Raw genomic sequence first — 17568 nt, forward strand, 5'->3', positions numbered from 1 at the left:
AACTGTTAACATTCCTTTTCTCAATCAATTTCAATGAATGAAGAAATTGATTATTTGTATAATTAGAGACCTTTACACAAGCAAAAATTGCCTGTCATGCTGAATATGCTGGCAAAAAACATCATTGAAAGGATTCACTCTCTTATTCTAAAGCTGACCATCATCACAGACTTTCAAATTCTGGCTAGGTGCTTCTGCTTCATCAGCATTTTGGAGCTAGTAGTTATGGTCATTTTTTATTTTATGACCAGCAGACATGCTAGAATTGAATGGTTTATGAATCCCTTTCAGCTGATAATATAGATAAACCCTCATTTCAAGCATACCTCTCAACTGAGAATATAGATATACCCTCATCTCAAACATCCCTCTCAGTTGATAATATATTTATACCCTCATCTCAAACATCCCTCTCAGCTGATAATATATTTATACCCGCATCTCAAACATCCCTCTCAGCTGATAATATAGATAAACCCTCATCTCAAGCATCCCTCTCCACTGATTATATAGATATACCCTCATCTCAAGCATCCCTCTCAGCTTAGAATATAGATATACCCTCATCTCAAGCATCCTTCTCTACTGATTATATAGATATACCTTCATCTCAAACATCCCTTTCAAATGAGAATATAGATACACCCTCATCTCAAGCATCCCTCTCAAGTGATAATATAGATATACCCTCATGTCAAGCATTGCCCTCAGCTGAGAATATAGATATACCCTCATCTCCAACATCCCTCTCAGCTGAGAATATAGATATACCCTCATCTCCAACATCCCTCTCAGCTGAGAATATAGATATTTACTCTACTCTTATGCATCCTGTCAACTGAGAATATATAGGTATACCTGTTTCCTCATCTTGGATACCTTTAGATAAAGTAAAGCATTTCCTTATCTCTGTTCCCTGGTATATATCTTTTCCTATTTTCTAAATTTTGATATTGTTTAGGAATAAGAAGAGAACAGTTTTCTCCGTAGCAGATGAACACTCACAATCTCCGAAGAATCATAAAAAGAAAAAAGATGCTTCATCTGGTATTGTCCCAGCAAAAACAAAGAAGGAATTACATTATCAATACAGTGATGAGGAGTGTGTGTGTAGTTCAGACTCCCAGCCAAGCAGTGAGGTGGAAACAGGTACAGAATCAGTTATGTGTAATTATACAGCTCTCCAGCTGATACATAATTAAATAGCAGTTTCAATATATACTTCTGTTGTGATTGATATGATGATAGGTTTTGCCCATCAATACTGGCTGCTACATATTTATAATGTTTACTTTATATGAACTTTGTCATCATCTAATACCTGGTATGTAAAAGAGAGCACAAGATTTTTAGAAACAAATTTTAAAGTAATTTATTAATTTTCAAATAAACCTTTTGTTTAAAGTTCACCAGTGATCATTTTTATACTGTAAAATAGCAAAATGATGTCACATTCCTATTTATTTTCCATTAGTGTAACACTGGCCTTGTTTAAGTTCACTGGTGTAACACTGGCCTAGTTTATGTTACTGGTGTAACACCTGCCTAGTTTATGTTACTGGTGTAACACTGACCTAGTTTATGTTACTGGTGTAACACTGACCTAGTTTATGTTACCGGTGTAACACTGACCTAGATTATGTTACTGGTGTAACACTTGCCTAGTTTATGTTCACTGGTGTAACACTGACCTAGTTTATGTTACTGTGGTCACACTGGCCTAGTTTATGTGGCTGGTGTAACACTGGCCTAGTTTATGTGGCTGGTGTAACACTGACCTTGTTTATGTGTCTGGTGTAACACTGGCCTAGTTTATGTTACTGATGTAACACTGGCCTAGTTTATGTTCACTGATGTAACACTGGCCTAGTTTATGTGGCTGGTGTAACACTGACCTAGTTTATGTGACTGGTGTAACACTGGCCTAGTTTATGTGGCTGGTGTAACACTGGCCTAGTTTATGTGACTGGTGTAACACTGGTCTAGTTTATGTTACTGGTGTAACACTGGCCTAGTTTATGTTACTGGTGTAACACTGACCTAGTTTATGTGACTGGTGTAACACTGGCCTAGTTTATGTGGCTGGTGTAACACTGGCTTAGTTTATGTGACTGGTGTAACACTGACCTTGTTTACCTTGTTTACCTCTTTTGTACATAGATTCCTCTGGGGATGACATGAATCCGGCCACTCACACACAACAGACACTGGCCCGCCGACTCACCCGTAGAGAGAAGCAACGTGAAGAGCTCATCAGGAAAAAGAAGGAACAAAGTATGACTGTAAAACAACTTTTGTAAATGAGGAACAATACTTTTACAACTGCTATAGCAGCTTTATACTAAAGGAAGGGGAATCTGGATGTTTAGAGAGGACACTCTCCACTGTACCACCTGACCACCTAAAAGCTGTTCCACTTGAGTGACAAAAATCTTACATTTATTTTTCTTCTTCTAGGGAAAATAAAAGTCACAGCGAAAAATATCTAGTGAACCCCTGGGGAGCTAAAATATCTAGTGAGCCTCTGGGGATTTAGAATATCTAGTGAGCCTCTGGGGAGCTAAAATATCTAGTGAGCCCCTGGGGAGCTAAAATATCTAGTGAGCCTCTGGGGAGCTAAAATCTATAATGAGCCCCTGGGGAGCTAAAATATCAAGTGAACCTCTGGGGATTTAGAATATCTATTGAGCCTCTGGGGAGCTAAAATATCTAGTGAGCCTCTGGGGAGCTAAAATATCTAGTGAGCCTCTTGGGAGCTAAAATCTATAATGAGCCCCTGGGGAGCTAAAATCTATAATGAGCCCCTGGGGAGCTAAAATCTATAATGAGCCTCTGGGGAGTTAGAATATCTAGTGAGCCTCTGGGGAGCTAAAATCTATAATGAGCCCCTGGGGAGCTAAAATATCAAGTGAGCCTCTCGGGATTTAGAATATCTATTGAGCCTCTGGGGAGCTAAAATATCTAGTGAGCCTCTGGGGAGCTAAAATATCTAGTGAGCCTCTGGGGAGCTAAAATATCTAGTGAGCCCCTGGGGAGCTAAAATATCTAGTGAGCCTCTGGGGAGCTAAAATCTATAATGAGCCTCTGGGGATCTAAAATATCTAGTGATCCTCTGGGGAGCTAAAATATCCAGTGAGCCCCTGGGGAGCTTAAGTGAACAATTCTTTGACTGATTTACTAGATATTCTATGAAACACAAATGATATATAACGATGCAAAATATAACATGTTTTCATGTTACCACATTCCACTGCGACAGTGGCCAGGTGGTGCAGTTTCACTTTGACAACCAAGGTTTAGTCCAACATGAAAAGTCATGGTATCACATTCTGGAGCACCTGAGTTTTATTTTCTCAGGTTCAACAGTACATTTCCTCCCACACTGTTACCCTTGGGGCAAATCCATCATAAAAGTGATTTGTATGAGATGGTGTAACATGTTAGTGAAAAATAAAAGTTTCTAAAATAAAGATATTTTGATATGACTTTTTGGTTGATTAATCTTATTTAATTTGTTTAAGACTTTTTGCCCAATGTCAAATGTTAAAGGAAAGGTGCGTGTTTACATACATGTACAATGATGGTAAAATCATGCAGCAGATTGTTATCATACTTGTCATCTGTGGTTTGAAATTCTGTTCTTACTATATGAGCCGCAGTTTATCATTACTACACAGAGAGACATTTAGTGCAAATTTTTGTGCTGAATTTTAAAAAATCACTTTAATATCTTTTTATTTTACAGACAAGATATCCATGGATGATTTTCTGAACAAACAAGTAGAGTTTCACACATGGATAGAGGAGGAGGTAAGGACAGGCAGATAAGTTATAGTTATAGTGAATATCACCTGATCAAACACGTAGAGTTTCACACATGGATAGAGGAGGTAAGGACAGGCAGATAAGTTATAGTTATAGTGAATATCACCTGATCAAACAAGTAGAGTTTCACACATGGATAGAGGAGGAGGTAAGGACAGGCAGATAAGTTATAGTTATAGTGAATATCACCTGATCAAACAAGTAGAGTTTCACACATGGATAGAGGAGGAGGTAAGGACAGGCAGATAAGTTATAGTTATAGTGAATATCACCTGATCAAACAAGTAGAGTTTCACACATGGATAGAGGAGGAGGTAAGGACAGGCAGATAAGTTATAGTTATAGTGAATATCACCTGATCAAACAAGTAGAGTTTCACACATGGATAGAGGAGGTAAGGACAGGCAGATAAGTTATAGTTATAGTGAATATCACCTGATCAAACAAGTAGAGTTTCACACATGGATAGAGGAGGAGGTAAGGACAGGCAGATAAGTTATAGTTATAGTGAATATCACCTGATCAAACAAGTAGAGTTTCACACATGGATAGAGGAGGAGGTAAGGACAGGCAGATAAGTTATAGTTATAGTGAATATCACCTGATCAAACAAGTAGAGTTTCACACATGGATAGAGGAGGAGGTAAGGACAGGCAGATAAGTTATAGTTATAGTGAATATCACCTGATCAAACAAGTAGAGTTTCACACATGGATAGAGGAGGAGGTAAGGACAGGCAGATAAGTTATAGTTATAGTGAATATCACCTGATCAAACAAGTAGAGTTTCACACATGGATAGAGGAGGAGGTAAGGACAGGCAGATAAGTTATAGTTATAGTGAATATCACCTGATCAAACAAGTAGAGTTTCACACATGGATAGAGGAGGAGGTAAGGACAGGCAGATAAGTTATAGTTATAGTGAATATCACCTGATCAAACAAGTAGAGTTTCACACATGGATAGAGGAGGAGGTAAGGACAGGCAGATAAGTTATAGTTATAGTGAATATCACCTGATCAAACAAGTAGAGTTTCACACATGGATAGAGGAGGAGGTAAGGACAGGCAGATAAGTTATAGTTATAGTGAATATCACCTGATCAAACAAGTAGAGTTTCACACATGGATAGAGGAGGAGGTAAGGACAGGCAGATAAGTTATAGTTATAGTGAATATCACCTGTAGAGTTTCACACATGGATAGAGGAGGAGGTAAGGACAGGCAGAGTTATAGTTATAGTGAATATCACCTGATCAAACAAGTAGAGTTTCACACATGGATAGAGGAGGAGGTAAGGACAGGCAGATAAGTTATAGTTATAGTGAATATCACCTGATCAAACAAGTAGAGTTTCACACGTGGATAGAGGAGGAGGTAAGGACAGGCAGATAAGTTATAGTTATAGTGAATATCACCTGATCAAACAAGTAGAGTTTCACACATGGATAGAGGAGGAGGTAAGGACAGGCAGATAAGTTATAGTTATAGTGAATATCACCTGATCAAACAAGTAGAGTTTCACACATGGATAGAGGAGGAGGTAAGGACAGGCAGATAAGTTATAGTTATAGTGAATATCACCTGATCAAACAAGTAGAGTTTCACACATGGATAGAGGAGGAGGTAAGGACAGGCAGATAAGTTATAGTTATAGTGAATATCACCTGATCAAACAAGTAGAGTTTCACACATGGATAGAGGAGGAGGTAAGGACAGGCAGATAAGTTATAGTTATAGTGAATATCACCTGATCAAACAAGTAGAGTTTCACACATGGATAGAGGAGGAGGTAAGGACAGGCAGATAACTTATAGTTATAGTGAATATCACCTGATCAAACAAGTAGAGTTTCACACATGGATAGAGGAGGAGGTAAGGACAGGCAGATAAGTTATAGTGAATATCACCTGATCAAACAAGTAGAGTTTCACACATGGATAGAGGAGGAGGTAAGGACAGGCAGATAAGTTATAGTTATAGTGAATATCACCTGATCAAACAAGTAGAATGACAGCTATACAATGGATACTAGAACTTCTGTTAAAACGTGGAAAACCTTTGCAGGACATATCTACATAAAGGGTGAAAAAGAAAACAATTCTACACAAACTCAATACTCAGTAAAGGGTGAAAAAGAGAATAATTCTACACAAACTCAATACTCAGTAAAGGTTGAAAGAGAGAATAATTCTATGCAAACTCAATACTCAGTAAAGGGTGAAAGAGGGAATAATTCTACACAAACTCAATACTCAGTAAAGGTTGAAAGAGGGAATAATTCTACACAAACTTAATACTCAGTAAAGGGTGAAAGAGAGAATAATTCTATGCAAACTCAATACTCAGTAAAGGGTGAAAAAGAGAATAATTCTACACAAACTCAATACTCAGTAAAGGGTGAAAAAGAGAATAATTCTACACAAACTCAATACTCAGTAAAGGTTGAAAGAGGGAATAATTCTACACAAACTTAATACTCAGTAAAGGTTGAAAGAGAGAATAATTCTATGCAAACTCAATACTCAGTAAAGGGTGAAAGAGGGAATAATTCTACACAAACTCAATACTCAGTAAAGGGTGAAAAAGAGAATAATTCTACACAAACTCAATACTCAGTAAAGGGTGAAAGAGAGAATAATTCTATGCAAACTCAATACTCAGTAAAGGGTGAAAAAGAGAATAATTCTACACAAACTCAATACTCAGTAAAGGTTGAAAGAGAGAATAATTCTATGCAAACTCAATACTCAGTAAAGGGTGAAAGAGGGAATAATTCTACACAAACTCAATACTCAGTAAAGGTTGAAAGAGGAGAATAATTCTACACAAACTTAATACTCAGTAAAGGGTGAAAGAGAGAATAATTCTATGCAAACTCAATACTCAGTAAAGGGTGAAAGAGGGAATAATTCTACACAAACTCAATACTCAGTAAAGGGTGAAAAAGAGAATAATTCTACACAAACTCAATACTCAGTAAAGGTTGAAAGAGGGAATAATTCTACACAAACTTAATACTCAGTAAAGGTTGAAAGAGAGAATAATTCTATGCAAACTCAATACTCAGTAAAGGGTGAAAGAGGGAATAATTCTACACAAACTCAATACTCAGTAAAGGTTGAAAGAGGGAATAATTCTACACAAACTTAATACTCAGTAAAGGTTGAAAGAGAGAATAATTCTATGCAAACTCAATACTCAGTAAAGGGTGAAAAAGAGAATAAATCTACACCAACTCAATACTCAGTAAAGGTTGAAAGAGAGAATAATTCTATGCAAACTCAATACTCAGTAAAGGGTGAAAGAGGGAATAATTCTACACAAACTTAATACTCAGTAAAGGGTGAAAAAGAGAATAATTCTACACAAACTTAATACTCAGTAAAGGTTGAAAGAGGGAATAATTCTACACAAACTTAATACTCAGTAAAGGGTGAAAAAGAGAATAATTCTACACAAACTTAATACTCAGTAAAGGGTGAAAAAGAGAATAATTCTACACAAACTTAATACTCAGTAAAGGTTGAAAGAGGGAATAATTCTACACAAACTTAATACTCAGTAAAGGGTGAAAAAGAGAATAATTCTACACAAACTTAATACTCAGTAAAGGTTGAAAGAGGGAATAATTCTACACAAACTTAATACTCAGTAAAGGGTGAAAAAGAGAATAATTCTACACAAACTTAATACTCAGTAAAGGGTGAAAAAGAGAATAATTCTACACAAACTCAATACTCAGTAAAGGGTGAAAAAGAGAATAATTCTACACAAACTCAATACTCAGTAAAGGGTGAAAAAGAGAATAAATCTACACCAACTTAATACTCAGTAAAGGTTGAAAGAGAGAATAATTCTATGCAAACTCAATACTCAGTAAAGGTTGAAAGAGAGAATAATTCTATGCAAACTCAATACTCAGTAAAGGGTGAAAAAGAGAATAATTCTACACAAACTCAATACTCAGTAAAGGTTGAAAGAGAGAATAATTCTATGCAAACTCAATACTCAGTAAAGGTTGAAAGAGAGAATAATTCTATGCAAACTCAATACAATCTTCTGACATTTTAGGGTATTTAAACATTTAAGTTTCAACAGACACAGCTATGTAATACAGTCTAAAAAACCCAACATATCCCCAGTTTAATACTGATGTTATTGATTTTTATGACTATAAGTCATAATTTAGGTAAGAAACTTAACATAGATTAAATATTGAGATCATTGTGTCTGTGTTCATCATTCCTCGATTCATCATTCCTCATGTGTATTCATCATTCCTCGTGTGTGTTCATCAGGGTTTTCCATAAGAGTCGGTCGCCGGCCAATTTAACCAGCTACTTTGATCATTTGGCTGCCTACACCAATCCATTTCCGTAATAATGTTCCGTACACGACTACACGTACAAGGCAGGCTACCCCCACCTCGCCGTGTTGCGGCTGGGGTGAGCTTGCTTCGCCAGCCTCCTACTTTCACTACACAGCCTACTACTAACAAAATTATGGAAAACCCTGGTTCATCATTCCTTGTGTGTTTATCATTCCTTGTATATGTTCATCATATTGCCTTGAGTGTGTTTATCGTTCCTTGTTAGTACCTTAATATCCTTCACACGGTGTCTGCATCCATAGATAATTTAACACTTTCAACTTCTTCTCAAAAATCCCTGATCTGATTTCAGTGAAACCTCCCCAGGTTTAAGATGAACCAAAATTGTGAATTATAAAGTCTTCACCCTCCAGGGGCCTGGAAGCAGGGCCAAAAGGGGTCAAAATTGACTTGGATTTCAAAAATCTTCTTCTCAAAACCTAGATATGGTACAATCAAATACTCTTCATTAATGGAAGCATTTTAAGGTGCTTTACCAAAATTGTGAATTTCATGGCCCCAGGGTTTAACATTTCCCTGTGGGGAGGGGGTAAAATTAACTAGTTTTTATAGAAAACTAGATTTTTGAGCATAATTTCTTTAATTTCCATTGGAAATATTTCACACTTTGATAGAATTATAAGTGGAGGGTGACAGCTTGATGGTATGCCGATTTTGGTCCTGACTGACCCCCAGGGACTGAAGGGCGGGGTCAAAAGGAGTAAAATTGACTGAAATTTCAAAAATCTTCTCAAGACCCAGATGTGGTATAATCAAATGCTCTTCATGAATGGAAGCATCTTAAGGTGCTTCAATTACCAAAATGAATCTTACATTTCTTCCAGGGGTGGAATAAGGTTTTTAGAATTTACTGTAATTTTCATTGAAAATAGCATTTTTGAGCATAACCTTGGTTATATCCTACTGGAAATAATTTTATAAGAATCATCAGTATAGGATGACAGTTTTGATGGTATGCATGTATTGATACTGGCACTAACACTTGATTAATATCCTTTGACCTTTATATTTAATATTACTTATCTCAGGTGACCGTCAAGACCTTTAGACCTCTTGTTTGTGTGTTAATCGTTCCTTGTGTTAGGTTTTAAGTAGCGGTGATAGGATTTATGTAGTGGTGATCAGTCTATAAAGATCCAATTAAGTCTGAAGTGCTTTCCATTTAATATACATTTAGCATAACAAAGATGAATGTAAATGTTAATAAGTAAAATAATTGCTACGGTAAATTTGATATGAACAAGAAATGATAAACATTAAGTAGACATGGATTATAGTACTAGTGGATTTTGTGAGCTTGTTTTATCCACAAAATCCAATGCTAGGGAACCACAAAATTTTACGCCCACAAAAAAACATAATTTTACAGTATCAACTTTGATAATTACTTAGATGGAGATTGATTTATGGTGATCACTATGAGTGTTCTGGTTATAGTGATGAATGTGTTCTGTTGCTGATGAAGGGAGACAACTGTATCATAGTGAACACAATATGGGATCTATTCTTATATATGTGCTTTTTTTATTTTGTCAGAAACATAAGACTTACAATCAGATATCTTCACCCAAGAAGAAGATTTACTTTAGGACGTTTATGAAGCTTTGGAACAAAAGAAAACTGCCTCAGGTTTGTTCTTTGTTTGACAAGTAAGGATAATGTTATTCATAGTTCAACAGTTATACTGCTATATATTAATGCAAGGATGTTTCTTTGTTTTCATGTCTGTTCTGATTTTTGAATTAGACTTGAACACTTTTTTGAAATTTGATTGTATAAAAACACATGGCCATGCAAATTTATATGCTGTAATACGTCTAACTGAACCAAACTGCCTGACAGAAATATTACAGGGGATCAGAAGAGATTCAGAGCCCACACCTATCACAGAACAACGTCAACTTTAATGTGTTTGATGAGCCAGATGAATTTTCACACCTTACCGCCATCAAACGACCCAAGTCAAAGCGACTCTCTGTGGAAAATGGTGGATTTCTTGATTCACCTTTCTCGACTTTTGGGAAGACACCTCCTAAACTGCAGCATCAAGACAGTTTTGACAAGGAAAACTGTACACCCTTGGTATGTAAATTACAATGTAGTGTTAAATTATCTACATACATATAACTATGCTGAAGCTGTAACTGTGCAATATTGGTGATCAAACTTAGCATTCTTACCCCATTTAGAATTATAATCCAGACTTAAGATGATGTTTGAGGCTCCTTTATTCAGACTCTACTTTGTGTTTGCAGCATCTGTTGACAGGTGTTTGTGACCTGTTGATGGGTTATTTAGTCAGTATAAACATGGGATGTGTCTGGATATTTAAATGTTGGTAACTGTTGACAGGTGTTGGTGACCTGATGACAGGTGTTGGTGACCTGTTGACAGGTGTTGGTAACTGTTGACAGGTGTTAGTGACCTGTTGATGGGTTGTTTAGTCAGTATAAACATGGGATGTGTCTGGATATTTAATTGTTGGTAACTGTTGACAGGTGTTAGTGACCTGTTGACAGGTGTTGGTGACCTGTTGACAGGTGTTAGTGACCTGTTGACAGGTGTTGGTAACTGTTGATGGGTTATTTAGTCAGTATAAACATGGAATGTTTCTGGATATTTAATTGTTGGTAACTGTTGACAGGTGTTAGTGACCTGTTGATGGGTTGTTTAGTCAGTATAAACATGGGATGTGTCTGGATATTTAATTGTTGGTAACTGTTGTCAGGTGTTGGTGACCTGTTGACAGGTGTTGATAACTGTTGATGGGTTATTTAGTCAGTATAAACATGGGATGTGTCTGGATATTTAATTGTTGGTAACTGTTGACAGGTGTTGGTGACCTGTTGACAGGTGTTGGTAATTGTTTACAGGTGTTGATATCTGTTGACAGGTGTTGGTAACTGTTGACAGGTGTTGGTGACCTGTTGACAGGTGTTTGTGACCTGTTGATGGGTTGTTTAGTCAGTATAAACATGGGATGTGTCTGGATATTTAATTGTTGGTAACTGTTGTCAGGTGTTGGTGACCTGTTGACAGGTGTTGGTAACTGTTGACAGGTGTTGGTGACCTGTTGACAGGTGTTGGTAATTGTTTACAGGTGTTGATACAGGTGTTGATAATTGTTGACAGGTGTTGGTGACCTGTTGACAGGTGTTGATAACTGTTGATGGGTTATTTAGTCAGTATAAACATGGGATGTGTCTGGATATTTAATTGTTGGTAACTGTTGACGGGTGTTGGTGACCTGTTGACGGGTGTTGGTAATTGTTTACAGGTGTTGATAATTGTTGACAGGTGTTGGTGACCTGTTGACAGGTGTTGGTAATTGTTTACAGGTGTTGATATCTGTTGACAGGTGTTGATAACTGTTGACAGGTGTTGGTGACCTATTGACAGGTGTTTGTGACCTGTTGATGGGTTGTTTAGTCAGTATAAACATGGGATGTGTCTGGATATTTAATTATTGATGACTGTTTTTATCTTCTAACTTAGAAGTGTAGCTGTTGGCTGTAGGCTTACTTCTAGCAAGCTGTACATTATTGAAATATTGAAATATTGTGAAATGATATCTAGTCCTAGCCCGTTTCTTCATTTGAATACATTGAGAGCATATTTTAATGCTTTAACATAAATCAGTTGCAGATGTGAATAGTTGTCATTTTTCTGTCCATATATGGGTCTGTCCATCCCTTCAGTCCATCACAGTAGAGAAGTTGGTCAGTTAGGTACTCACTGATAGTGATTGGATGTTAATAGTTTATATAAATCTTTATTTGATGTCAAACATCAATACTGTGCAGTCAGAATATAAAATGATTTTGTCCTCAATTTTGTCCACTTTTTATTTTTGTTTCAATTGACATGTAATAAACTTTTGCTAAATTTTCCTTCAAACATGAGGAATACATTATTACAATCATGTTTCTAGTTTAAATATCTGCAGGTTAAGAAAATAAGTTATCTTGAAGAGAAACAAATGTGGACCAAAGAAATGAAAAGTCGAACACTCTGAATGTAACTTGGAGAAGCCATTTACTGTAAAATGTCTAAACTTTTAAAAATGAACATGTATATTACACTGTATGGTTTCTAAGATAAATCTTTTTAAAATTGCAGAGACCTATCCATACATTTGCATCACCTCAAGTTAAAACCAACAAGAACAGCCACGTGTCACCTATTCTGGTATGTTTCTGTAAAAAATATTTCTACCTCATATGTTAAAATGATGGATGACTTTCAGTGGTGGAAGATAGAGAAAGAGTGGTTGAGAGGGTATCAGACATAAATGGACTCAGATGGAGTAAACAACAGATAAAGAATGGTTGAGAGGGTATCAGACATAAATTGACTCAGATGGAGTGACAGACAGATAAAGAGTGGTTGAGAGGGTATCAGACATAAATTGACTCAGATGGAGTGACAGACAGATAAAGAGTACATGTACTGGTTGAGAGGGTATCAGACATAAATGGACTCAGATGGAGTAAACAACAGATAAAGAATGGTTGAGAGGGTATCAGACATAAATTGACTCAGATGGAGTGACAGACAGATAAAGAGTGGTTGAGAGGGTATCAGACATTAATTGACTCAGATGGAGTGACAGACAGATAAAGAGTACATGTACTGGTTGAGAGGGTATCAAACATATATTGACTCAGATGGAGTAAACAACAGATAAAGAATGGTTGAGAGGGTATCAGACATAAATTGACTCAAATGGAGTGACAGACAGATAAAGAGTGGTTGAGAGGGCATCAGACATAAATTGACTCAGATGGAGTGAACACTGTCACTGATAAAAAAGATGAAATTATGTAAGCTATATTGAAGTGATATACTGAAGTACTCTGTATCACCTCAAATACGTTATTTATATTGTTTTGCAGGAATTGAGTGAATACCAAATCCCCCTCAATTCTGTCCGTGTTCCCTCACTCAGCAGCAGCGAGGATGTTAGTTGTGTGACTGGAGGCAGGTACGAAATATCACAACCCCTGATACTACTCCACATACACAACTTAATAAACAAACAAATTACTTCCCATCAAGAGATCAATTCACATATCTGACACACCAACTCATTCACTCTGTCATCTAAAACATACACCTACATCTAAGCTGTATCTATATTTCTATTGTTTCGTTTTCATGAGACAAAAACCTTAATAAACTTATACTGGTCTTCACTTGATACAATGTAGCTGTCAATTAATGGTATGTTTATTTAACATTACAGTCTGATCCGACCATACTCTGTGACACCGTTACCATGGGTTACGGACAGCGACACATCTTCTGTAAAATCAGAGATTACTGATGACGAAGATCACTCCAAAATGACAGCTCCAGTTACTTCTGTAGTATATGCTCTGCCACGAAAAACTCAGACCAAGAAAAGTGTTGTACAAGTGAAGAAGTCCTCGCGGCCTCCTCCAGTTCCTCCGAAGCCTCGTTCTGGATTAGTAAATTACTGCTCCTCTGTTGATTCCAACTCTGGTTATAGTGTTATTTACCCAAGGTCAGCTCCAGACTCCCTTAGTATTGACTCTGACCAATCTGGAGAGTCTGACGTAAGACCAGGGTCTTTGGTAGATTTCCATAGCAACAGGTCATCAATATCTGATCCTGGTCAAAGAAATGTTTACCCAACCATGGACTCCATCAGTCTGAACTCTTTTGAATCAGATCCTGGCTTACATGCTAACCTATCTCGTCCAGATGACAGCAGTACCAAGTCCTGTTGTGTTATAGAGAGTGATGAAGACCTACCATTACCTCCACCTCCAGAGTTACCATCAGTTCTCCTGGACTACACACAGTCAGACCTACCTCCTCCCCCAGACTCCCCTCACACCAACAGCTGCCCAGAATTTCCAAGTGTCCCTTTTGAACTGATGGATCCACAGCATCAAGTCACTAATGTGTCGATGGATGTCAACATAAAGAATAATTTTGAAAGGACAAAATGCAAGACTGAAAATCACACGGGCAGTTCTTCAGTCAACCCTCCCCAAATAGGAGGCATCCAGCTCTCCTCACTGGCCAGTCCACAAAAAGGCAGTCTGGGATGGTGTCGTGCTGTGACAGCTAAACCCTACTCAGCTCCATCACGTACTGTGTCCAAAGTCTTGCTCCAAGGCACAGAAAGTACCAGCATACCATTACAGGGTCAAAGGTCACAGGTGGGCCAAAAAAGGGAGCTTGGTATGCCATATAAGATCTCAACAAACAAGTATCTAATGAACTATGGAGAAGTGGAACAAGCTGTAAGTCACATTACTAGACAGGAAAACACAACTGTTGAAAATATTGCTGATAGACAGGACAGCCAATGTACCACAAATACAGGGAATGATGATGGAGTTGTGTCCCCAGGTTACATGGAAATGGACAGAATCAAAAACACAACTGTAGAAAAGATTGCTAATGGACCGGACAACCGTGGTACCACAAATACAGGAAATGGTGATGGAGTTGTGTCCCCAGGTTACATGGAAATGGACAGAATCAAAAACACAACTGTTGAAAAGATTGCTGATAGACAGGACAGCCAATGTACTACAAATACAGGGAATGAGGATGGAGTTGTGTCCCCTGGTTACATAGAACTAGACAGTATTCGGACCGTGTGTCCTGATGGTGTTGCTGCCTCTAACCCACTGATGTGTACTGAGGAAGTGTCTCTGCCTTCTATCCCAGGGCAGAGCACAGAAACGGTGTCCAGTGTGTCTGATAACAGAAGTATGGAAATGAGGGGTCAAGAGGTCAAGGACTCTCCTGGCTTTACTGGCAATATACATAGAGAAGCTGATATAGAGGTCAGCCCTAATGTAACAACCAGACGGGGCAGACGACGCAAGACACTGAAGCAGGGCAGCGACTTTACAATGGACAGCTGTCCTACACTGGAGGAACTCAACTTGTCAAGAGATAAAGCGACAGGTGATATGCCCCAGACAGAGGGACCCCTCACATCCACAAAGTTGTCTCAAGTAGAGGGACTTTTCACACCCATGGAAAAGCAAAGAAAGATTGATATGGTTACTGACGTGAACAATAGACACCATTCTGAAAAGTCATATTCTACATCAGAAACATATTCCGTTGATGTGCAGAAGTGTAGGAGTGCTTTGCTTCAACAGAAACATCACCTGGTAACTCGAGAAAATCCACTTAATGATATGAGAAAAGATGGAGAGTATTGTAAGCTGAACATCCTGAAGGATTTACCAAATACTGCGTCAAAATCAGCATTATCATCTATTGGTGCAAAACAATGCTGTACAGAACAGCAGTTACATGGAATAGTGAATAGTCAGGGATCACTAAGCACAAACATGCAATCACCAAGGTCACTTAGCACAGACCAGCAAACATCAGGGTTAATTAACACAGACCAACAAACATCAGTGTTAATTAGCACAGACCAACAAACATCAGGGTTAATTAACACAGACCAGCAAACATCAGGGTTAATTAGCACAGACCAGCAAACATCAAGGTTAATTAACACAGACCAGCAAACATCAGGGTTAATTAACACAGACCAGCAAACATCAGGGTTAATTAGCACAGACCAGCAAACATCAAGGTTAATTAACACAGACCAGCAAACATCAGGGTTAATTAGCACAGACCAGCAAACATCAGGGTTAATTAACACAGATCAGCAAACATCAGGGTTAATTAACACAGATCAGCAAACATCAGGGTTAATTAACACAGATCAGCAAACATCAGGGTTGATTAGCACAGACCAGCAAACATCAAGGTTAATTAACACAGATCTGCAAACATCAGGGTTAATTAACACAGACCAGCAAACATCAGGGTTAATTAACACAGATCAGCAAACATCAGGGTTAATTAGCACAGATCAGCAAACATCAGGGTTAATTAACACAGACCAGCAAACATCAGGGTTAATTAACACAGACCAGCAAACATCAGGATCTATTAGCACAGACAAGCAAATATCAAGGTCACTCAACACAGACCAGCAGGCACCAAGGTCACTTAGCACAAACCAAAAGAGTTCTCCGAGAGTGAATCAAGCTAGGTTTTACCCTTCAAGCAACAGTAATGCAGGCAAAAGTGTAATTTCAGGTGAAACAGGTACTTCAGTTTCTTTGTCAGTCAAGAGTAATGTAAACTCACAACACAATTCAGATCCACCAAGAAAAAGTGGCCATATGAGAAACGCCTCTGTATCAGCACCTAAATGGGTCCCTAGCAATGGGCATTCCTTACATAATCCTGACCTACCAAGTAAAATTAATCAGGTGAAAAATCCAGTAGTATCAGCTCTTGAGCAAAATAAATTATCAAATAACATTAAAAGACAATGTCCACCAGTTCAACAGGATCATCTGAGAAATCCCTTATTGTCAGGTCCTCATTCACCACAGACAATGACACCCTGCTCTCTCCCACTGCTCACCCAGAGTCCACGAAAGTTACAGAACTTCCGAGATCGCATATCATCAAAAGTTTCTGGAAAGAATAATTATAAAACTCAAGACAGTCAGAGTCAACCCATTTCCCCCCAGGTACCTGGTGCTCCAAACCAGCTGAGTAAACCAAACTCTGAGACTTTTTGTCAGAGGAATGCTATGGACGATGGGACAAAAGTGCTGGAGACTGATATTGATAGTGTGTTTATATCTAGCCACAGCTTGCCTGACAAACAGGTTCCTAGGAAATCCAAACAACAGATCTCACCTGACAAACACACACAGGGGAAACCTAACTTCCACGGATTACCTGACAGACAGACACTCGGGAAATCTGAACTCCAGGGATCACCTAACAAACATGTAGAAGGGAAACTAAAGAGAGCTGAGTCTTCAGAGACCATCATTTGGTAATAAACAGTTGATATGATAATGATAAGGAGCTGCTGGTGTATTTATAAAAGTTATAAATGTAAAGTAATCTGAATACTTACAAGGCATGCTTATATATGTCTTAGTGTGTATTTCTAGAATACTCCTTAAGGGTGTATATATATATCTTATTGTGTATATCTAGAATACTCCTTAAGGGTGTATATATATATCTATATCTTATTGTGTATATCTAGAATACTCCTTAAGGGTGTATATATATATATATGTCTATATATATATATAGTGTGTATTTCTAGAATACTCCTTAAGGGTGTATATATATATCTTAGTGTGTATTTCTGGAATACTCCGTAAGGGTGCATATATATCTTAGTGTGTATTTCTAGAATACTTCTTAAGGGTGTATATATATATAAGGGTGTATATATATATCTTAGTGTGTATTTCTGAATACTCCTCAAGGGTGTATATATATAAGTGTGTGTCAAGGGT

At 37.7% G+C, this 17568-nt stretch overlaps 1 protein-coding gene across 1 annotated transcript; it reads left to right on the plus strand.

Moving 5' to 3' along the window:
• Window positions 1-953: 953 nt before the first annotated feature.
• On the plus strand, window positions 954-17094 carry LOC132543736 (uncharacterized; the record flags this gene model as incomplete). The annotated part of the gene is made up of 8 exons (XM_060207259.1): window positions 954-1149; window positions 2161-2274; window positions 3746-3810; window positions 9755-9847; window positions 10061-10300; window positions 12338-12406; window positions 13114-13202; window positions 13464-17094. Coding segments are annotated over 8 exons (4497 nt in total), but the record flags the coding sequence as incomplete, so codon positions are not given.
• Between the last annotated feature and the right edge of the window lie 474 nt (window positions 17095-17568).

The sequence above is a fragment of the Ylistrum balloti genome, unplaced genomic scaffold (genome assembly GCF_031769215.1).
Source record: "Ylistrum balloti isolate Yb309-2 unplaced genomic scaffold, AGI_CSIRO_Ybal_v1 Utg369764, whole genome shotgun sequence".
NCBI classification, from domain to species: Eukaryota; Metazoa; Mollusca; class Bivalvia; order Pectinida; family Pectinidae; genus Ylistrum; species Ylistrum balloti.